The 23,873-nt window shown below is 45.1% G+C and overlaps 1 protein-coding gene across 2 annotated transcripts in view; it reads left to right on the top strand.

Annotated features, from left to right (window-relative positions):
* SRBD1 (S1 RNA binding domain 1) overlaps window positions 1–23,873 on the top strand; it is a 255,048-nt gene that overhangs the window by 18,645 nt on the left and 212,530 nt on the right. For both annotated transcript variants that reach the window (XM_073564217.1, XM_073564216.1), the window contains exons 5-10: window positions 331–672; window positions 1,762–1,928; window positions 10,672–10,789; window positions 10,868–11,006; window positions 15,647–15,743; window positions 17,582–17,723. In XM_073564217.1, coding sequence (XP_073420318.1) covers window positions 331–672; window positions 1,762–1,928; window positions 10,672–10,789; window positions 10,868–11,006; window positions 15,647–15,743; window positions 17,582–17,723 — 1,005 coding nt within the window. The remainder of the gene's footprint in view (window positions 1–330; window positions 673–1,761; window positions 1,929–10,671; window positions 10,790–10,867; window positions 11,007–15,646; window positions 15,744–17,581; window positions 17,724–23,873) is intronic.

Raw genomic sequence — 23,873 nt, 5'->3', positions numbered from 1 at the left:
AGGATCAGATGGCTGATGGGTGTGTGTTGGTACCCCACTAGAAGTCAATATGTCCCACCCAATCTGTGGCCTTCTAGTCCTGGTGGAGACCACCAGAGTGGTTGCACTGTGGCTCCAGGAGATTAAGGGTAACTAACTTCTATTTTTGGAATTTTTCTAACAATTTTTTTTTCCACCGGCCATGTAATAAAAGGTTATGCAAAACCCCTTTAGACCTAAACTTTTCATGTGCCTTAAACCAGATTCTTTCTCCTGGGTGAAGTATAATGATACAAGGGATGACAGGATTTTTCAACACATTTTCTTGCCTTTTTTTTTCTTTTTTCACAGACAATATCTATTGATAAACCCATCAAAAAAGAAATATTAAGTCCAAAAAGCCCCAAAAATAAGGTGGCCAATCCTGCGCAGCTGCTTTCGGTAAAGTCAGAGCGGAGGAGTGTCGGCATTGTAGATTTCCCTTCTACTAGCGGCCTGGACATGGGAGCGAGAGTGAAGAATGAGTTTACATCTAGGGAGGAGGAAGAAGAGCCGCCCGATGACTTCACTTTCGGTGGTCCACCGCTGAAGAAAATGCGAACGTCTGCTGATCCTGCTGGGAAGCCGGTGAAGTACAAGTCGAGGGGTTCTGCCGACTCTCAAAGCAGCGACATGAACTGGAACATTGTGGAGGTAAGAGCCGGGAGTAGGAGCCGCCGGGTCCTAGGAGACTCCGTTAGCTCTGCTATGCAGCCAGGAGGCTTTGCCCCATGAAGCTTGGGTTAATGTACCAGTATAAAAAAGTCATTTAATATTGAAAGGTCAGTACGACTTTATGTGGAGACCCAATATGTAAAATAAATAAAAATTACATTTGTACATAAATAAAAAGCAGGGGAAAAAAAACAATAAAAATAATGCTTCCAATCTCAATTGCTGTTACTAGCCCCGCATTCGTCAAAAATAAAAATGTATATCTAAAAATAATTGTTACGGAAAGGGGAACAAATTTGAAAATGTGTTTTAGTGGTAAAAAAAATACATATGAAAAACAGACAAATATTTCCTTTATTTTCCCAATGATATTGGCAAAAAGAAATAAGACGCGTGTATGAAAATAACATAAGAATTATGATGCACAAATGAAAAAAAAACCAAATGATTACAATATACAAATAAGAGCACTTTTTATTGGTCTTTAAACTGCTTGTTTGAAAAAAACCCAAAACAAATGGGCTTCTTCAGGAATTGAGAAGTTGCTGGGGTGAGGCCTTAAACTGTGGATAGGTGATAACTTGTTGTCATTAGACAGCTCCTTTAATGTTAAGTGTTAGGTAATGCCACATAGGACAAAAAAAGTTAAATGGGCAGTTAATCCCATTGCAGAATGGAGGGCACGGCTAGAGTGATAGAAAGAGATGAGGGAGGAGATGTAGGGCGGTGCGGAATTGTGGAGAAATTTGTGGGTGAAAGTGATAAATTTATATTGGACTCTGAAGCGGATGGTCAACCAGTGCAAGGACTGGCACAGGATGGAGGCATCGTTGTAGCAGCTGGGCAAAAATTTATCCTACATTCCGCAGAACAAAAAAATATACTGATGTGTATCAGCATGACGGAGAAAAAAAGGACTTTTTGTTTGGCCTTCGTCGAGTCGGTGGGGCCTATAGATACAAAAATGATGTACGAATGTCTGTGTTGCATCGGGAAAGAACCCAAAATGTTTTCACAAGTTGTGAATGTAATATTTCCTCATCCTGGAATATTCTCCCCTTTTTATAGGTTTTATCAGAAAGGACAAATGTTGACTCCTGGGTTTGCTCCAACCTCATTAAGCTCTTCCAGGATGAAAACACCATACCCTTCATCGCTCGCTACAGGAAGGAGCTCATAAACAATCTTGATGCAGACTCCTTGAGAGAAGTTCAACAAGGCTTGGAGGAATTACGGTGAGATCACAGCGTGACGACTGTACGGATTTGCTAGAAAGTTAAAGTGGATCTGTCAGCATTGCATGTTTCTCTATTTAAAGGGATTGTCCAGCATTCGGTTACAAGTCTGCAGTCACTCTGTGTAGCTGTAGAGTTGTGAATCCTCACATTGCGTGAACCTCAAGAATTCTTCTCCAGTGTTGGACGGTCATGTAACTGCAAGTAAGCGATTTGCATACTTTCAGCCACATTCTGGCTAGACTTGTGCAGTCTTGCTCAGTACACACCTCTCGTCGTAATGTGACTGCATGTATGCAAATCGCATACCTGCCTGCTCCTGGCGCAAACACTGGAGAATCCTCGCCGTGCTCACAGTGTGATTGACAAGTCTGCAGTCACATAGAGTGATTACAGACTTGTAACCCAAGGCTGGGCAACCTTATAGGGACATATCGTAGGGACAGGTCCCTTTGTACTGTATAGCCAATATGGAGCTTTGTTATTAAAGCCTAGCACAGATTGCAGTTCACTCTATGGCCCTGACTCTTTCGTTTTCTCCAGAATTATGGCATAAAAGTGTTTGAAATGTAAAGTGTTTTGCGAAAACTATGTGCCACGTTTTTGCATTTTCGCCGCCAACTTTTTTTTTTAAAGGAAGTAGAGAGCAGAGCTTAGTCGGAAAGGGCATGGCTGAGCGCAACCGACCTGATTTACTCTCCAGAAGCAGTGTAAACTAAAAAAAAGAAAAAAAAGAAGTGTGATCCGGTCCCTTGTGGTGGCGAACGGCAGCTGTAAGATGCACCAAATTCATTAATAGGCTGAAACCTCATAAAAAATTTGACGCATCTTACTCCTGTGCACTCCTCCAAGATTGGGGTACAAAACACCAGTCTTGATGATTAGGGTCCTATAAAGGGGTTAACTTATAGACAGAGAGCGGACCGTCTTGTGTTGTAACTGGCAGTCAGGACGCCAGAGCTGGAAATAGAGCTGCAAAATTCTGGACCAGAGAGAAGAGTGTCATAGCAATAGAGGTGTAATAGTAAGTTATATACAGCTTATTATTTTACCCCCTTCCCGCCAATATAAATTACTTCCTGTGTGAATCTTTTTAGCGGGTGAAGGAGCTGAGCCCGCTCAAAACATCTGCCTCTTAACAGCTGAGATCAAAACTGGCTCCGATCGCTGCTGTTTAATCATTTGGATGCCGCTGTCCATCTCTGACAGCAGTATTTAAAAGGACTGCGATCACAGGGTGCAGTCCATGCTATGGTCACGGAGATCCTGCCAAAGGCCCCAATCACTGCCGTCTTGGCTTCCTTTGTGTATGATTTCATAGTGAATGTTAATTTCACTAGATGCTGCAATACTATGAGAATTCAGTGTAGAGTAAAAGCCATTAAGTGATCTCAAGTCCCCAAGGAAACCTAAAAAAAAAATGAATATCACAGATGCCGTAGTTTTCCGCGCTTACGCATCGAAAAGGCCTCCGGCGCTTGTGCCGTATGCTTTGCCCAACTGTGGGCAAAGCATATAGTCGGTACTGCGCATGCGCCAGTATTTTTCAGCGTGGTCTATGCCCCGGAAGTGTGTCCTGCATGTGAAGACTTCCGGGGCATAGACCAAGCTGAAAAATACTGGCGCATGCGCAGAACTGATTATATGCTTTGCCCACATTTGGGCAAAGCATACTGCGCAGGCACCGGAGGCCTTTTCAATGCGCAAGCGCGGAAAACTACGGCATCTGTGATATTCACAGATGAAGATTACGCTCAGCAAGCCGAGGGGGGGGGGGGGAAGGCGAATAAGCCACGCCCATCGGACTGGACCGCACCGCAGCGATTTCCATACATCTCCACCAAGATAGAAAAGGTATTTATGCATCAAAGGTGCGGGGTCGGGGGGAATCAAAATCCTAATAGAATCCTTAGGTGACACATAATTGGGTGGTATCTTTACATGATATCACTGAAAAATGGGTAAGAGAGTCCCTTTAAAGTTTAAAGGGACATTCCCATCTCCAAGATCCTATTACAATATGTAGTGGGTGTAGTAGTAATAATAATAGCAAATACCTCTAATTAGAAATGTAGTGTAGTTCTTCTGATTCACTATTTTGTTTTCCCCATGTGTGGGGCATTGCAGTAGCTTAGGTAACCATGGCTATGGCCTCTAACCTTCAACTGTCACTATATGATTAGTCGTAACCATGGATACCTAAGCTGCTGCAGTGCCCTGCACATGGGGTAAGCAACATAGCTAATCAAAAGAACTATACTACTTTTCTAATTGGAGGTATTTCCTAATGTTATTATTACACCTACTACATATTAATTATAGAATACTGGAGATGGGAATACCCCTTTTAACCCCTTAACGACCAGGGGTATTTTTGGTTTTACATTTTCATTTTTCCCTCCCCTTCTTTCCAGAGCCATAACTTTTTTATTTTTCCGTTTATATGGCCTCGTGAGGGGTTATTTTTTGCGGGACGAGTTGTACTTTTAAATGACATCATTGGTTTTACCATATCGTGTACTCGAAAACGGGAAAAAAAATTCCAAGTGCGGTGAAATTGCAAAAAAAGTGCAAGCCAACACTTGTTTTTTGCTTGGCTTTTTTGTTAGGTTCACTAGATGCTAAATCTGACCTGCCATTATGATTCTCCAGGTCATTACGAGTTCATAGACACCAAACATGTCTATGTTCTCTTTTATCTAAGTGGTGAAAAAAAATTCCAAAGTTTGCTAAAAAAAAAAAAAATTTGCACACTTTTCCGAGACCCGTAGCGTCTCCATTTTTCATGATCTGGGGTCGAGTGAGGGCTTATTTTTTCCGTGCCGGACTGACGTTTTTAATGATACCACTTTTGTGCAGATACGTTCTTTTGATCGCCCGTTATTGCATTTTAATGCAATGTCTTGGTAACCAAAAAAACGTAATTCTGGCGTTTTGAATTTTTTTCTTGCTACGCCGTTTAGCGATCGGGTTAATGCTTTTTTTTATTGATAGATCGGGCGATTCTAAACGCGGCGATACCTAATATGTGTATGTTGGATTTTTTTTTACTGTTTTATTTTGATTGGGGCGAAAGGGGGGTGATTTGAACTTCTAGGTTTTTTTAATTTTTTTTTATTTTTAAACATTTTTTTTTTTTTTACTTTTGGCATGCTTCAATAGCCTCCATAGGAGGCTAGAAGCTTGCGCAACCCGATCGGCTCTGCTACATATGGGCGATGAGCAGATCGCCCATTTGTAGCAGATTTACTGCTGTGCTTTCAGTGCCGACCACCGGGTGGCGCTGAAAGCCATATGCCTGGAACAACCATAGAGGTCTCATAGAGACCTCTGGTTGTCCAGGCAACATGACGCCGACCCCCGATCACGTGACGGGGGTCGGCGATGAGGTCATTTCCGGCCCGGCGGCCGGAAATGCTATTTAAATGCCCGCTGTCAGCTTTGACAGCGGCATTTAACTAGTTAATAGGCGCGGGCGGACGGCGATTCCGCTTGCGCCTATTGCAGGCACATGTCAGCTGTTCATAACAGCTGACATGTCCCGGCTTTGATGCGGGCTCAGCGCCGGAGCCCTCATCAAAGCAGGGGATATGTCTAATGACGGACTGTGTCCGTCATTGGACATTAAGGGGTTAAGGCTATGATTCATAAAGTCCGACAATGTTGTCAGGCGGCCATCTTGAAAAATCGTACACATCTGAAAAATGACATTAGTCGCATATCTTACTCCAGTCAGGGAATTGGGTAAATCTCTGCCCTTTTTTCTGATACAAAAAGGAATAATGAAAAAAACCAAAACACAACATATTTGCTATTGCAGCATATGTAGAAATGCAATCTGTGAAAAAAAGATTATTTAAAGCCAAAAAAAGAAAAAGAAAACATTACAAAAGTTGCCTTTCGGTCACCGCACTTCTCCCAAAAATGTAATACAAAGTGATCAAAACATCATATGTAGTATGTCAAAATGGCATGAAGAGAAACATCTGCTCGCCACGCAAAAAACCACTCCCCTCTTATAGCTGCCGCCACCGAACAAAAAAGTTATAGAAGTCTCTGAAAATATAGATATAAATTTATTTTTTGTACAAAGTTCTTATTTTTTTTTAAACCACTAAAATATGAAGAAAAAAAAAAAAATGTTGTAGCCGTATTTAATCGGTACGGTGCCAGTGATTTGCCAGGATAGCCTGGGACTTTCTGAGGGTCGTCGCCATCTTTGTAATTTTTTTATTTTTTTAACTATATACTTCAATAATAAAGCATTGCATCAGTGATCAAACAGGCGCGAGGACTACAAAGATAAGCGAAAAGGAATAAAAATAAAACGTTTGTAAAATATCACAAAATTAAAACAACGCATAAGGGTTCCGAATCCCGAATTAAAGACATAAAAGAAATAATAAAAATCACCATATTTGTAATTGACACATTTGTAAAAGTTCAGTGTGAAAAAATGAAATAATGTACAAATAAAATTAGTTTATACCGTAAACGGTGTAAAGGAAAAAAAAAGGATGACATCTTTGCCTTTTTCTGGCATCCACACCTTCCTCAAAAATGTAATAAAAAGGTTGTGGAAGCAATAGAAACTATAGCTCGACACACAAAAACAAAGGCCTCATACAGCTTTATTGTTAGGCAATGATGGTTCTCAAAATTCTTAAAGGGAATCTATCTTCAGATTTTGCTGGCAGCCTGATGTAGGGGCAGACACCCTGATTCCAGTGATGTATTACTTATCCAGTGATGTATCACTTAGTTTACCGGGTGAAGCAGTTGTGATAGAATCACAGTTTTCTTCTCTGCTGCCCAAAATAATGAGCTGTGGTATAAGCCCACCCACATCACTGACTTGCAGTTTTCTGTCAATATGCACCAATCAGTGGTGGGGGGGGGGGGCGTGGTTGGACCAGGAGGCACGGGACACCTTGTCCTGTAGTGATAATCTTCTGCAGATAAAACACTGATTGTATTGAAAGAGCAAAGCACAATCTACTAAGTGCCACATTGCTGGAATTTGGGTCTCAGTCCCTATGTCATGCTGCTCTCAGATTACATAGTAAAAACCTGCTAACAGATTCCCTTTTAACTTTTTTTTTTTTAAACATTGGAAAAAAAAATACAAGTTTGTGTTGTCATTATCATACCGATCTGGAGAATTATGTGGTCATAAAAACAAAATTCAGAAAACAAAGGGGAAGTGTATTTTTTTTCACCATTTCACCCCACGTGGATTTTTTTTCCCCGTATTTCAGTACAGGATGTCGTTGTTCCAAGCTACAATTCATTCTTAAGAAAAATAAAAAGAATGAAAAAGTTACAGCTCTTGAGGGAGGAATGAACGAAAACATAAAAATTGTCAGTGGCGGGGTAGGGGGGGTACAAGACATCAGATTATACTTTTTTTTTTTTTTTTTTTAGCCATTTCATCCCTTTTGCTTAACCCCTTCATGACCCAGCCTATTTTGACCTTAATGACCTGGCCATTTTTTGCAATTCTGACCAGTGTCCCTTTATGAGGTAATAGCTCAGGAACGCTTCAACGCATCCTAGCGATTCCGAGATTTATTCGTGACATATTGGGCTTCATGTTATTGGTAAATTGAGGTTGATAATTTTTGCGTTTATTTGTGAAAAAAATGGAAATTTGGCGAAAATTTTGAAAATTTCGCAATTTTCAAATTTTGAATTTTTATTCTGTTAAACCAGAGAGTTATATGACACAAAATAGTTAATAAATAACATTTCCCACATGTCTACTTTACATCAGCACAATTTTGTAAACAAAATTTTTTATTGTTAGGAAGTTATAAGGGTTAAAAGTTGACCAGCGATTTCTCATTTTTACAACGAAATTTACAAAACCATTTTTTTTAGGGAACACCTCACATTTGAAGTCACTTTGAGGGGTCTATATGGCAGAAAATACCCAAAAGTGACACCATTCTAAAAACTGCACCCCTCAAGCTACTCAAAACTCCATTCAAGTAGATTATTAACCCTTCAGGTGCTTCACAGCGACTAAAGCAACATGGAAGGAAAAAATGGACATTTTAATTTTTCCAACAAAAACTTTCTTTTAGCATCATTTTTTTCATTTTCACATGGGTAACAGGATAAAATGGATCCTAAAATTTGTTGGGGAATTTCTTCTGAGTACCCCGATACCTCATATGTGGTCATAAACCACTGTTTGGGTGCACGGCAGGGCTCAGAAGGGAAGGAGCGCCATTTGACTTTTTGAATGGAAAATATGCTGGAATATTTAGCATTGCCATGTTTCGTTTGGAGAGCCCCTGTGCGCCTAAACATTGGAGCTCCCCCACAAGTGACCCCATTTTGGAAACTAGACCCTCCAGGGAACTTATCTAGATGCATAATGAGTACTTTGAACCCCCAGATGCTTCACAAATTGATCCTTAAAATAAAAAGTACTTTTTTTTCACAAAAATTTTCTTTTAACCTCAGGTTTTTCATTTTCACACGGGCAACAGGGTAAAATGGAACCTAATATTTGTTGGGCGGTTTCTCCTGAGTACACCAATACCTCATATGTGGTCATAAACCACTGTTTGGGCGCACGGCAGGGCCCGGAAGGGAAGGAGCACAATTTGACTTGAAATTTGAATGAAAAATTAGCTCCAATCGTTAGCGGACACCATGTCGCGTTTGGAGAGCCCCTGTGTGCCTAAACATTGGAGCTCCCCCACAAGTGACCCCATTTTGGAAACTAGACCCCCGAAGGAACTTATCTAGATGTGTAGTGAGCACTTTGAACCCCCAAGTGCTTCACAGAAGATTATAACGCAGAGCAGAGAAAATAAAAAAATATTTTTTTCCTCAAAAAATGATTTTTTAGCCCACAATTTTTTATTTTCACAAGGCTAACAGGAGAAATTGGACCCCAAAAGTTATTGTCCAGTTTGTCCTGAGTATGCTGGTACCCCATATGGGGGGGTAAACCACTGTTTGGGCACACGGTAGGGCTCAGAAGGGAAGGAGCGCCATTTGACTTTTTGAATGAAAAATTAGCTCCATCGTTAGCGGACACCATGTCGTGTTTGGAGAGCCCCTGCGTGCCTAAACTTTGGAGCTCCCCCACAAATTCCCCCCATTTTGGAAACTAGACCCCCCCAAGGAACTTATCTAGATGGATAGTGATCACTTTGAACCCTCAGGTGCTTCACAGAAGTTTATAACGCAGAGCCGTGAAAATAGAAATATTTTTTTTTCCTCAAAAAATGATTTTTTAGCCCACAATTTTTTATTTTCACAAGGGTAACAGGAGAGATTGGACCCCAAAAGTTGTTGTACAGTTTGTCCTGAGTACGCTGGTACCCCATATGTGGGGGGGAACCACTGTTTGGGCACACGTCGGGGCTCGGAAGGGAAGTAGTGATGTTTTGAAATGTCGACTTGATGGAATGGTCTGCGGGCGTCATGTTACGTTTGCAGAGCCCCTGATGCGCCTAAACAGTGGAAACCCCTGACAAGTGACCCCATTTTGGAAACTAGACCCCCCAAGGAACTTATCTAGATGTGTGGTGAGCACTTCGAACCCCCGAGTGGTTCACAAGTTTATAACGCAGAGCCATGAAAATAAAAAATCAAAATAATTATTTTAGCCCCCAATTTTTATTTTCCCAAGGGTAACAGGGGAAATTAGACCCCAAAAGGTGGTGTTCAATTTTTCCTGAGTATGCTGATACCCCATATGTGGGGGTAAACCACCGTTTGGGCACATTTCGGGGCTCGGAATGGAGGGAGCGCTGTTTGACTTTTAAAACGCAAAATTGGCTGGAATAAATGGTGGCGCCATGTCGTGTTCGGAGACCCTGTGATGTGCCTAAACAGTGGAAACCCCTCAATTCTAACTCCAACCCTAAACCCAACACACCCCTAACCCTAATCCCAACCCTAATAATCCTAACCCCAACACACCCCTAACCCTAATCCCAACTCTAAACCTTACTACAACCCCAACCCACCCCTAACCCTAATCTTAACCCTAATTCCAACCCTAATCACAACCCTAGCCCTAACCCTAATTCCAGCCCTAACCCTAATGGAAAAATAAAAATATTTTCTTTATTTTATTATATGTCCCTACCTATGGGGGTCATAAAGGGGGGTTTTATTGACAAGTACCGGGGATGGTGAGGGGGGGGATTGGACATCGGGGGGGAGCGGAAGGAAGGGGAGGGGGGAGCGGAAGGAAGGGGAGGGGGGGCAGATCGTGACAGCAGCAGCCCATCGCTGCTGTCAGTCCGTGGCGGGGGCCGATCGCCCTGCCAGCCGGTGTGGGGGGGTTAAATTAGTGTCTCCAGCCATGTCCGATGCTACTGCAGCATCGGCCATGGCTGACTTGTAATATTTCATCAAATTTCATTGATGAAATATTACTTTTGCTCTGATTGGCTGTTTCACTTTCAACAGCCAATCAGAGCGATCGTAGCCACGTGGGGGCTAAGCCACCCCCCCTGTGGTGAAGCATAAAGGGTCCTTTGTGTGTGGGTCGAGTGACCTTTCATTAACCCCGCTCACCCGACCCGCAGGGGGGCTATTTATAGCATGACGCCTACGGGGGCGTCATGGGTCGTTTGGGCATGGATTTTCATGACGCCTACGTAGGCGTCATGGGTCGTGAAGGGGTTAATTGGAAGTGTATAGGAAGTCTCATCCGCCTTCTTATGTTTCCTTAAAACTTAATTCGCCCATTTTTTTATTTCTCTATTATTAGGTCGGTTGCAAAAAAAGCCCACAGTCTGGTAGAAAAACTGAAGAAGGAAGGGAAGCTGCACGCAGGTTTACACACCGCCATGCTGAACTGCAGAAGCATGGATGAAATAGAGCACGTGGTCAGTATCTGCCCGCGTACGTGGACGCAGGTCACTACGCGGACAGGATTTCACTCTTCTCTCCCTTTTTCCATCTAGTACACGCCGTACAAAACTGGAAGCAAAGGCACCAAAGCCCAGAGAGCCAGGCAGCTGGGACTGGAAGCTGCAGCCAAAGCGCTGATCGATACCCCGCAACAACTAAACCTTCACATGTATATCAAACCTAACACGGAAGGTAGGCGCGACATCAGAAATTCCCTACAGAAAATCTGTCAGTAAGTACAACCCCTTTAAGCCACAGATCTATGAAATGTAAATCAATCAACACCTTTATATTGTCTATCTGTTGCTGCACTCTTGAGAGATTAGCGTTTTCAAATGAGGTGTTAAGTGCTCTGGGCATGACAAAGCACTTAACAATCCTTTGCCTCTTGAGGTTGTTTCCTTGCTAATTCATCAGCCTCTGTTGCTTGATCTCACTGTCCGATCTCCTTGTCTGACATCACACAGTGAGCAATCTATCAGGCAAAAGAAGTGGGGAAATATCTTGGAGAAGCAGAGGATTGTTAAGTGCTTTGCCATGCTGGGAGCAATTAACACATCATTTGCAAATTGATGAAAACTCTAATTACTCGAGCATGCAGCAACAGGTGAAAGATATAAAGGTGTTGATGGATTTATAATTTCACAGACCTGCATGCCCATATGTGGTTTGGGTAAGTTGATCTTACTAACAGATTCCCTTTTAAGGGCTCGTGAACATAACAGTTTATATCGGACAAGTGCGATCAGTGGTTGTTAAGGATGGCATTCACAACAATGAAATTCCATGTGGCCGTGCACTTGACCAGTTTTTTGCTTCCTTGTCCGAGTGGTCCAAGGAAAGAATCGGTGACATCTAATTTTGATACTATCAAAATGGACAATGCACGTCTATGGGTCTGTGAAAAACATCCGAAAGTACTTGGATCATAGATTTTCATTGTCACGCTCGCGCCTTGGCTGAGTGGCGCGAGCCGGGGGTTGTGGCCCCACTGTGCCACAGACCAGACTACCCTGGAAGGGGCGTGACTACGACAGCTACCTTGGTCTTCACTGGAGCCTCTGATGGTGAGGTCAGGCTTGTGCGGCAGATAGCTGTCGGGTGCCACTCCAGGGTGGTGTCTGGCTGTGGCTGCTGATCCCACTTGGAGACAAGTCACTTGGACAGATGTGACTGACAGGCAGACTGAGACACCGGGCAAGAAGGTACGACAGATACAGGGCAAGCAGGCGTGGCTTAGAGACACTGGGCAAACGGGCACGGCTTGAGACACAGGACAGGCGGGCACGGCTTGAGACACAGGACAGGCGGGCACGGCTTGAGACACAGGACAGGCGGGCACGGCTTGAGACACAGGACAGGCGGGCACGGCTTGAGACACTGGACAGGCGGGCACGGCTTGAGACACTGGACAGGCGGGCACGGCTTGAGACACTGGACAGGCGGGCACGGCTTGAGACACTGGACAGGCGGGCACGGCTTGAGACACTGGACAGGCGGGCACGGCTTGAGACATTGGACAGGCGGGCACGGCTTGAGACACAGGACAGGCGGGCACGGCTTGAGACATTGGACAGGCGGGCACGGCTTGAGACATTGGACAGGCGGGCACGGCTTGAGACACTGGACAGGCGGGCACGGCTTGAGACACTGGACAGGCGGGCACGGCTTGAGACACTGGACAGGTGGGCACGGCTTGAGAAGGAACAAGTAGGGACCTGTTCACACAGCAGGTGCAGGTATGGATGCAGGCAGGCGTGGAATATGAAGGAACAGGTCTGAACCTGTTCACACAGGAGGTGCAGGTATGGATGCAGGCAAGCAAGAGTGAAATAAGAAGGAACAGGTTTGGACCTGTTCACACAGGAGGTGCAGGTATGGATGCAGGCAGGCAAGAGTGAAATAAGAAGGAACAGGTTTGGACCTGTTCACACAGGAGGTGCAGGTGAAGGCAGGAGTGGAGAGAGAAGCTGCAGATAGAGGTTCTGCAGCGGCAGCAGGAGTGGAGCAAAGCTGAACCACAAGGTCTGTGGAGAGACGCTGCAGCAAGAGGTTCTGCAGCGGCCGCAGGACTGGAGCAAAGCAGAACCACAAGGTCTGTGGAGAGAAGCTGCAGCAAGGGGTTCTGCAGCAGCAGCAGCAGGAATGGAGCAAAGCTGAACCACAAGGTCTGTGGAGAGAAGCTGCAGCAAGAGGTTCTGCAGTGGCAGCAAGAGCAGTGCAGACAGAGCGGCTAGAGTGCAGATGCACAGATAGAGCTGCGAGAGTGCAGATGCACAGACAGGGAGGACACAAGGAAAGACACAGCAAGGAAGGGAGCCACAGACAAGGAGAAAGGGAGACTGATAGACAAAGGTAAGACTGAGTTCAGACAGAGAGACAGGGACAAAGACACAAGGACCAGGATAATCAGCCTCCTGGCAGGCAGACAAGGTACAAAGCAAGACTAGAGGTAAACCTCCAGAGAAGGAGCTACACAGAACAGGGCCTGGCTTCCTCAGCAGCGAGATACTAACTGAGATTAGACATTGCACAGGCAATGTTTCAGTGGGAGTGGTGAAACTAAATAGTCAAGGGCTCCAGGTGATTGGTCAGGGACAGATTACCCAGGTGCACCCTGACTGCATAAGAACCAGAGAGTTCAGGCGCCGCCCCCCTATACACACAGTCAGGAAACATGGAGAGCAAGCAGGAAAACACGAGGCATAGCACATGGAGCACAGGGCTGGCAACAGACAGTATTCACAGCATGGCTTGAAGCAGAAAGTAAGTTGGTGTGCGGGGGATGGGAGGCCATGTAGTAATGCCAGCAGGGTTGTTACATTCATGGACTGAGTGAAAACTGATTTTGCTCTGACTCCGCTCTGGATCTGCTCTGACCTTGCTTTCTTGACCTGGCTCCGTCTCCGCTCTGACCTGGCTCCGTCTCCGCTCTGACCTGGCTCCGTCTCCGCTCTGACCTGGCTCCGTCTCCGCTCTGACCTGGCTCCGTCTCCGCTCTGACCTGGCTCCGTCTCCGCTCTGACCTGGCTCCGTCTCCGCTCTGACCTGGCTCCGTCTCCGCTCTGACCTGGCTCCGTCTCCGCTCTGACCTGGCTCCGTCTCCGCTCTGACCTGGCTCCGTCTCCGCTCTGACCTGGCTCCGTCTCCGCTCTGACCTGGCCCCGTCTCCGCTCTGACCTGGCCCCGTCTCCGCTCTGACCTGGCCCCGTCTCCGCTCTGACCTGGCCCCGTCTCCGCTCTGACCTGGCCCCGTCTCCGCTCTGACCTGGCCCCGTCTCCGCTCTGACCTGGCCCCGTCTCCGCTCTGACCTGGCCCCGTCTCCGCTCTGACCTGGCCCCGTCTCCGCTCTGACCTGGCCCCGTCTCCCCTCTGACCTGGCCCCGTCTCCCCTCTGACCTGGCCCCGTCTCCGCTCTGACCTGGCTCCGTCTCCGCTCTGACCTGGCTCCGTCTTCGCTCTGACCTGGCTCCGTCTCCGCTCTGACCTGGCTCCGTCTCCGCTCTGACCTGGCTCCGTCTCCGCTCTGACCTGGCTCCGTCTCCGCTCTGACCTGGCTCCGTCTCCGCTCTGATCTCTCTCTGACCCAACTTTTATCCCACTCTGATCAAAATCCCCATCAGTTTAATCTGACCATTTTTCTCAGATGGAGAGAGAAACGGTTATGTGCACCTTCCCTAATTAGCCGTTCCATTAGAAATTACCCTTAGAGATGACATGGTCATCGTTCTGATGCTCTGCTCACACGTGTTGAGGTTTCTGCCCCCACATAATAAGTATCTGTCACACAGTGCACCCCACTGGTACCCGAGGAGCCCAGTAAGTAAAAATGGTGTTCACTGAGTCATCCTGAGGTTATGATGGAACTTGACAGATCCCTATTAATCAGGTTTCTTTGCCGGTTGTCCGCGTGTAGTCTCGTTCTCTTGTGAAGTGTCTGACTTGAGCCGATCATTGGGGGTGCCGGGTGTTGGAACCCCACCAATATCATTTCTCCTGAGGACCTTTTTAAGTCCCAGTATTCATGAGTGACTGTCTCCACCTTCCCACAGCTGTCAATCAGCGGCAGGTCGGCTGGCCATGAGTATCGAGGGCTCCACACGTAATCGGTATTCGTCATGCTGCACTTAACGATGTGCACTGAACTTTATCATCATTTTCTTTATTATGTTTAAAACTTTTCAGTAATTGAAGACAAAATAAATATATTTTTATAAAATTTACAAGAATATCCAGGAAATTCTGCATAGATTCGCTGAAGAACAATACCACTAGAGGGCAGTGTTACATAACTAAACTGCAGAAGTCGGAAATTTTCTGATTGCAAATTCTTCCAATGGCTTTTCTCCAATGTTTTTACCAATTTTTCCATGATTCTATTTCCCTAGTCATGTGGAATCCCCCGGACTTAGTCTGATTTTGTGTAATATCAGTTTGCACATGTATGAACTTTCTGATATCTGCATGATCGACTGCCTTGTTACTAGCCCCTTCCTTTAGAGTGTTGTCCTTCGTCTCATAGTGAAGTGTCTTTTTTTTCTTATTTTTTATTTTTCACTGGATTCTTGGTATAAAATAGCGCTTTTCTATATAACAACAGTACATATGGGCTTATATGCTGAAAGGATAATTTTTTTAAAATGTATTCTGGTTGCTGGCGCTCTTATCGATGTGTATGCATTGGAAGCAAGCAAACGATAATGTGAACACGACCTACGGTGTTCAGCCCAACTCACCTTATTATTAGCAGTTTTCCTCCTGAAACCTGAGCCTGGAATGAAATCATGGTATGTGTGTGAACATAATTTAATTTGATTGTGTTGCATTTCAGGACTTTCAAAACTTCTGGATATCGAGGCGGGAGTGCAGCACATCTTAGCAGACATGGTCGCCAAAGATAAGGACTCTCTGGAACACATCCGAAACCTGTAAGAAATCATACGTTCTCTGCCTCCTGACTATGTCATATATGTGGATGCGCACGTAGCGATTCACATGCGGCTTTGGTGCCACTATGCTTTGTGTATTGGTATAAAGCATGTATGAAACTTTCTGGTGGCAGTTTGGGGCAGTCAGAGGACCTGACAGGTTCCCTTTTAATCATGTAGGTAGAGAAAACATTTCTAAGAAGATGTTGCAAGGGTATGGGATAAGTTACATGAGTTTTCCACGGCCTGCAGTGATTCCATATTGCTGAGCTGCGGCCACACTCATGATAGGGCAGATTGTCAGGACTCCTATTGATCCTCACAGTGAAAGGCCACACTGTTGGTTAGAGGAGTTTTCTGGCCGCCTTCTTTTTTTCTTATATAACTATCCGCTCCCTCTGCAAAGATGTAAAAAAAAGACTGGAAAATTCCCTTTTAAAGAGAACCTGTCATCAGGATTTTATAGTCCAAACTAATGGCGCGTACCATATTTTTCAGACCATAAGACACACTTTTAAGCAGGAAAAAAAATCTTGCTAAAAAGTGTGTGCATGTTATATTTCGGGACAGCATCCCGTGATGGAGGAGAACGCTGACATCTTGCTCTTCCTGATCACTGAGAAAACTGCTTTCTCTCCTCATGCCCCACACTGATCTATCTGATCGATGTAGCGCAGGAGAGGAAGCTACCGGGACCTGCACGGAGGCTTCACGTCCTAAAGGTTCTTTCATCCAACCACCTCCAGGACCATTCAGGTCATTGGATGAATTACAAGCCTGGAAGAAACTGCAAAATGTGGTAAATCATAGTGTGTGTGTGTGTGTATATAAATAAATAAATATGTATGGCGTGTACAGAGCTGCATGTCTATGTGTGCATGTAGCACAGCAGTGTGTGTCTGTGCATGTAGTAGAGCTGTTTGTGTTATTAATATGTGCACTTAGCAGATCTGTTTGTTTCTGTGCATGTAGCAGAGCTGTGTGTATGTTAGAGTTGAGTATATGTAAATATGTATGTAGCAGATCTGTGTGTATACAAATGTGCATATGTAGCATAGCTATGTTTATGTAAATGTGCGTGTAGCAGAACTGTGCATATGTAAATATTCACATGTAGTGGAGCTGTGTACATGTAAATATTCACATGTAGTGGAGCTGTGTATATGTAAATATTCACATGTAGTGGAGCTGTGTACATGTAAATATTCATATGTAGTGGAGCTGTGTACATGTAAATGCACATGTAGCAGAGCTGTTAGTCTTTCCCTGCAGCATCTGCATTATACACAGTCATTACATACATTATCTTCCTTTTTTACCCTAGTGTAATTGGTTACAATTACCCGTGAATTCATAATTAGTAGAAAGTTTTTTCTGCTGTCAAAACCCAGAGTGCGTCTTATGGTGCTAAAAATACAGTAGAAATCTGTTTTGCTGTTTTAGTGAAATCCATAGTTTAAATGTTTTTCTAATGAGTTGCAAATAGGTGGGCAATGCACTTAGAGTTCTGCTGCCTCTCTACCTATTCTTCGTCCCCCTGCCTGTCTCTGACTGATAGGTGACCTGCCTGTCTGTCCATCCGTCCGTCTGTCCATTTGTCCATCCTCAGGGAGATAGTTGAGATTGGCCTGGAATGTTTTGTAGATTTGTATCCTACGGACCTGGGGTTCATAGAGACAGGAATCTGGATTTTAGAGAGCACTGACGTGCTCGGCACCTGCCTGCTCTGGCCACGGCCGGGCTCAGTGCTCGCGGGGCTTGTGCAGGGTCTTGTAGTGGGATACGACTGTGTGTTTTTTGCCTTGTGTCAACTAGCTATTGTTTTCTTGTATTTCTAGCTGCAAACAGAATTACGTCGCCCTGCAGTCCACCCTCGCTAAATCAACAGGAAAAGAGAAGGAAGGAAACGTGAAAGACGTCGACAAATTCCATTTATATCACAACTTCACCTGCAATATAAATAGAATCCAGCACCATCAGGTAACGTCCGTCTGTGGGCTCGCGCCGTCTGTGGGCTCGCACCGTCTCTGTTTTATTAAATGTTTGTAAACTCCATACACTGTAAGTCTGGAGCATCTTTCCTTTTATTTCTTCATTGTGCTGGTCCTCTCTTCTTCCTCCTGGAAATGTATGAATACGTTGACACTTGGGTACTCCCAGCTGGGGGGTGTCACTGCACAGTTTGCTTTTTCCGATGAGTTCTCTTTTCTATAAAGCTTATGAGCGCTGCTCTGAAGCCCGGTGGATCATCAGTGCGCTCCTCCGATGCTGTAGATGCAAAGCTGCATCCTTGCCTGCATCATTGGAGAGTTCACAGTTCGGAGCAGTGGTGCAACAGTGCTGCTCGTCCAAGCTGTCAATCATTGAGGAGCGCATCACCCCATCCGCCAAAAAGCAGGAAGAACTGCAATCCTGAGAACAACCCTTTAATTTATTCTTAAATATTTAGGAGGAACAATCGAGGAAGAGCACAAGACAAGAAAATGCAACAGAATTGTAACTTCACTCACAATGCTTGTATTTCACTATAATCGATTCGTCAGGAATGTCGACAGGTCTTCATTAAAGGGAACCAGTCAACCTGTTTTTACATATGAAAGTAGTGGTATGTCTGCATAGGAGCTCGTCCCCCATCAAAAAGATGCTTGCCACAAATTCTTTTTATTTGAAAGTTAGGTTGAAAGTTCACTGGGGGCGGGTGTCAATTTCACTTGTTCTGTTTTGTTCAAGTGCGTTGATCCTTCCCCAGTGCACTTCCAGCTCAATTTGCATACAGATTCTATTCTAGATTTCTCATATCTGGCACAATGGGTCTTCACAAGTAAAGGTATAATTTTTATTAGGGGTCAGTGCCTATATGGCCATACCATGTAAAAACGTGTCAACAGCTGCTCTGTAAAGTGGCTATAAAATATGCATCCACTGCAAAGAAGTTGCTTTTGACCTCTGAAATCCTCAGTTGCCCTCTAAATTGAGGGAAATTGACCCAATTGTACAGTTATTTTACTATGTATAAGAAGGACTGTGGATTCGCTAATCCAGACCTCCAACTATGACTCCTACTGATCAATTTCCCTGTCTCCGACTCTGACCCCACAGCACTGGTCACTACTGAGCGTGTACATAAAGTGCAGCACAGATTCATCTCATCTATGACTCCACAGCACTGGTCACTACTGAGCATGTGCATAAAGTGCAGCACAGATTCATCTTATCTACGACCCCACAGCACTGATCACTACTGAGCATGTACATAAAGTGCAGCACAGATTCATCTCCACTGCGACCCCACAGCACTGGTCACTACTGAGCATGTGCATAAAGTGCAGCACAGATTCATCTCATCTACGACCCCACAGCACTGATCACTACTGAGCATGTACATAAAGTGCAGCACAGATTCATCTCATCTATGACCCCACAGCACTGGTCACTACTGAGCATGTACATAAAGTGCAGCACAGATTCACCTCATCTATGTCCCCACAGCACTGGTCACTACTGAGCATGTGCATAAAGTGCAGCACAGATTCATCTTATCTACGACCCCACAGCACTGATCACTACTGAGCATGTACATAAAGTGCAGCACAGATTCATCTCCACTGCGACCCCACAGCACTGGTCACTACTGAGCATGTGCATAAAGTGCAGCACAGATTCATCTCATCTACGACCCCACAGCACTGATCACTACTGAGCATGTACATAAAGTGCAGCACAGATTCATCTCATCTATGACCCCACAGCACTGGTCACTACTGAGCATGTACATAAAGTGCAGCACAGATTCACCTCATCTATGTCCCCACAGCACTGGTCACTACTGAGCATGTACATAAAGTGCAGCACAGATTCATCTCATCTACAACCCCACAGCACTGGTCACTACTGAGCATGTACATAAAGTGCAGCACAGATTCATCTCATCTATGACCCCACAGCACTGGTCACTACTGAGCATGTGCATGAAGTGCAGCACAGATTCATCTCATCTACGACTCCACAGCACTGGTCACTACTGAGCATGTACATAAAGTGCAGCACAGATTCATCTCATCTATGACCCCACAGCACTGGTCACTACTGAGCATGTACATAAAGTGCAGCACAGATTCATCTCATCTATGACCCCACAGCACTGGTCACTACTGAGCATGTGCATGAAGTGCAGCACAGATTCATCTCATCTACGACTCCACAGCACTGGTCACTACTGAGCATGTACATAAAGTGCAGCACAGATTCATCTCATCTATGACTCCACAGCACTGGTCACTACTGAGCATGTGCATAAAGTGCAGCACAGATTCATCTTATCTACGACCCCACAGCACTGATCACTACTGAGCATGTACATAAAGTGCAGCACAGATTCATCTCCACTGCGACCCCACAGCACTGGTCACTACTGAGCATGTGCATAAAGTGCAGCACAGATTCATCTCATCTACGACCCCACAGCACTGATCACTACTGAGCATGTACATAAAGTGCAGCACAGATTCATCTCATCTATGACCCCACAGCACTGGTCACTACTGAGCATGTACATAAAGTGCAGCACAGATTCACCTCATCTATGTCCCCACAGCACTGGTCACTACTGAGCATGTACATAAAGTGCAGCACAGATTCATCTCATCTACAACCCCACAGCACTGGTCACTACTGAGCATGTACATAAAGTGCAGCACAGATTCATCTCATCTATGACCCCACAGCACTGGTCACTACTGAGCATGTGCATGAAGTGCAGCACAGATTCATCTCATCTACGACTCCACAGCACTGGTCACTACTGAGCATGTACATAAAGTGCAGCACAGATTCATCTCATCTATGACCCCACAGCACTGGTCACTACTGAGCATGTACATAAAGTGCAGCACAGATTCATCTCATCTATGACCCCACAGCACTGGTCACTACTGAGCATGTGCATGAAGTGCAGCACAGATTCATCTCATCTACGACTCCACAGCACTGGTCACTACTGAGCATGTACATAAAGTGCAGCACAGATTCATCTCATCTATGACCCCACAGCACTGGTCACTACTGAGCATGTACATAAAGTGCAGCACAGATTCATCTCACCTACGACCCCACAGCACTGATCACTACTGAGCATGTACATAAAGTGCAGCACAGATTCATCTCATCTATGACTCCACAGCACTGGTCACTACTGAGCATGTGCATAAAGTGCAGCACAGATTCATCTTATCTACGACCCCACAGCACTGATCACTACTGAGCATGTACATAAAGTGCAGCACAGATTCATCTCCACTGCGACCCCACAGCACTGGTCACTACTGAGCATGTGCATAAAGTGCAGCACAGATTCATCTCATCTACGACCCCACAGCACTGATCACTACTGAGCATGTACATAAAGTGCAGCACAGATTCATCTCATCTATGACCCCACAGCACTGGTCACTACTGAGCATGTACATAAAGTGCAGCACAGATTCACCTCATCTATGTCCCCACAGCACTGGTCACTACTGAGCATGTACATAAAGTGCAGCACAGATTCATCTCATCTACAACCCCACAGCACTGGTCACTACTGAGCATGTGCATGAAGTGCAGCACAGATTCATCTCATCTACAACCCCACAGCACTGGTCACTACTGAGCATGTACATAAAGTGCAGCACAGATTCATCTCATCTATGACTCCACAGCACTGGTCACTACTGAGCATGTGCATAAAGTGCAGCACAGATTCATCTTATCTACGACCCCACAGCACTGATCACTACTGAGCATGTACATAAAGTGCAGCACAGATTCATCTCCACTGCGACCCCACAGCACTGGTCACTACTGAGCATGTGCATAAAGTGCAGCACAGATTCATCTCATCTACGACCCCACAGCACTGATCACTACTGAGCATGTACATAAAGTGCAGCACAGATTCATCTCATCTATGACCCCACAGCACTGGTCACTACTGAGCATGTACATAAAGTGCAGCACAGATTCACCTCATCTATGTCCCCACAGCACTGGTCACTACTGAGCATGTACATAAAGTGCAGCACAGATTCATCTCATCTACAACCCCACAGCACTGGTCACTACTGAGCATGTACATAAAGTGCAGCACAGATTCATCTCATCTATGACCCCACAGCACTGGTCACTACTGAGCATGTGCATGAAGTGCAGCACAGATTCATCTCATCTACGACTCCACAGCACTGGTCACTACTGAGCATGTACATAAAGTGCAGCACAGATTCATCTCATCTATGACCCCACAGCACTGGTCACTACTGAGCATGTACATAAAGTGCAGCACAGATTCATCTCATCTATGACCCCACAGCACTGGTCACTACTGAGCATGTGCATGAAGTGCAGCACAGATTCATCTCATCTACGACTCCACAGCACTGGTCACTACTGAGCATGTACATAAAGTGCAGCACAGATTCATCTCATCTATGACCCCACAGCACTGGTCACTACTGAGCATGTACATAAAGTGCAGCACAGATTCATCTCACCTACGACCCCACAGCACTGATCACTACTGAGCATGTACATAAAGTGCAGCACAGATTCATCTCATCTATGACTCCACAGCACTGGTCACTACTGAGCATGTGCATAAAGTGCAGCACAGATTCATCTTATCTACGACCCCACAGCACTGATCACTACTGAGCATGTACATAAAGTGCAGCACAGATTCATCTCCACTGCGACCCCACAGCACTGGTCACTACTGAGCATGTGCATAAAGTGCAGCACAGATTCATCTCATCTACGACCCCACAGCACTGATCACTACTGAGCATGTACATAAAGTGCAGCACAGATTCATCTCATCTATGACCCCACAGCACTGGTCACTACTGAGCATGTACATAAAGTGCAGCACAGATTCATCTCATCTATGACCCCACAGCACTGGTCACTACTGAGCATGTGCATGAAGTGCAGCACAGATTCATCTCATCTACGACTCCACAGCACTGGTCACTACTGAGCATGTACATAAAGTGCAGCACAGATTCATCTCATCTATGACCCCACAGCACTGGTCACTACTGAGCATGTACATAAAGTGCAGCACAGATTCATCTCACCTACGACCCCACAGCACTGATCACTACTGAGCATGTACATAAAGTGCAGCACAGATTCATCTCTTCTACGACTCCACAGCACTGGTCACTACTGAGCATGTGTATAAAGTGCAGCACAGATTCATCTCTTCTACGACCCCACAGCACTGGTCACAATTGAGCATGTACATAAAGTGCAGCACAGATTCATCTCTTCTACGACTCCACAGCACTGGTCACTACTGAGCATGTACATAAAGTGTAGCACAGATTCATCTCACCTACGACCCCACAGCACTGATCACTACTGAGCATGTACATAAAGTGCAGCACAGATTCATCTCCACTACAACCCAACAGCAGTGGTCACTACTGAGCATGTGCATAAAGTGCAGCACAGATTCATCTCATCTACGACCCCACAGCACTGGTCACTACTGAGCATGTGCATAAAGTGCAGCACAAATTTATCTCCTCTACGACCCCACAGCACTTGTCACTACTGAGCATGTGCATAAAGTGCAGCACAGATTCATCTCATCTATGACCCCACAGTACTGGTCACTACTGAGCATGTACACTGGGTGCAGAATTATTAGGCAAATGAGTATTTTGATCACATCATCCTTTTTATACATGTTGTCCTACTCCAAGCTGTATAGGCTTGAAAGCCAACTGCCAATTATGTAAATCAAGTGATTTGCATCTCTGTAATGAGGAGGGGTGTGGTCTAATGACATCAAAAGGTGTGCTTAATTATTAGGCAACTTCCATTCCTTTGGCAAAATGGGTCAGAAGAGAGATTTGACGGACTCTGAAAAGTCAAAAATTGTGAGATGTCTTGCAGAGGGATGCAGCAGTCTTGAAATTGCTAAACTTTTGAAGCGTGATCACCGAACAATCAAGCGTTTCATGGCAAATAGCCAACAGGGTCGTAAGAAGCGTGTTGATAAAAAAGGAGCAAAATAACTGCCCATGAATTGAGGAAAATCTAGCATGAAGCTGCCAAGATGCCATTTGCCACCAGTTTTGCCAT

The sequence above is a fragment of the Dendrobates tinctorius genome, unplaced genomic scaffold (genome assembly GCF_039654945.1).
Source record: "Dendrobates tinctorius isolate UK_male_01 unplaced genomic scaffold, ASM3965494v1 ptg000434l, whole genome shotgun sequence".
Taxonomy (NCBI): domain Eukaryota; kingdom Metazoa; phylum Chordata; class Amphibia; order Anura; family Dendrobatidae; genus Dendrobates; species Dendrobates tinctorius.
The sequence above is the reverse complement of the archived record's forward strand: the minus strand, read 5'-3'. Positions and strand labels throughout refer to the sequence as shown.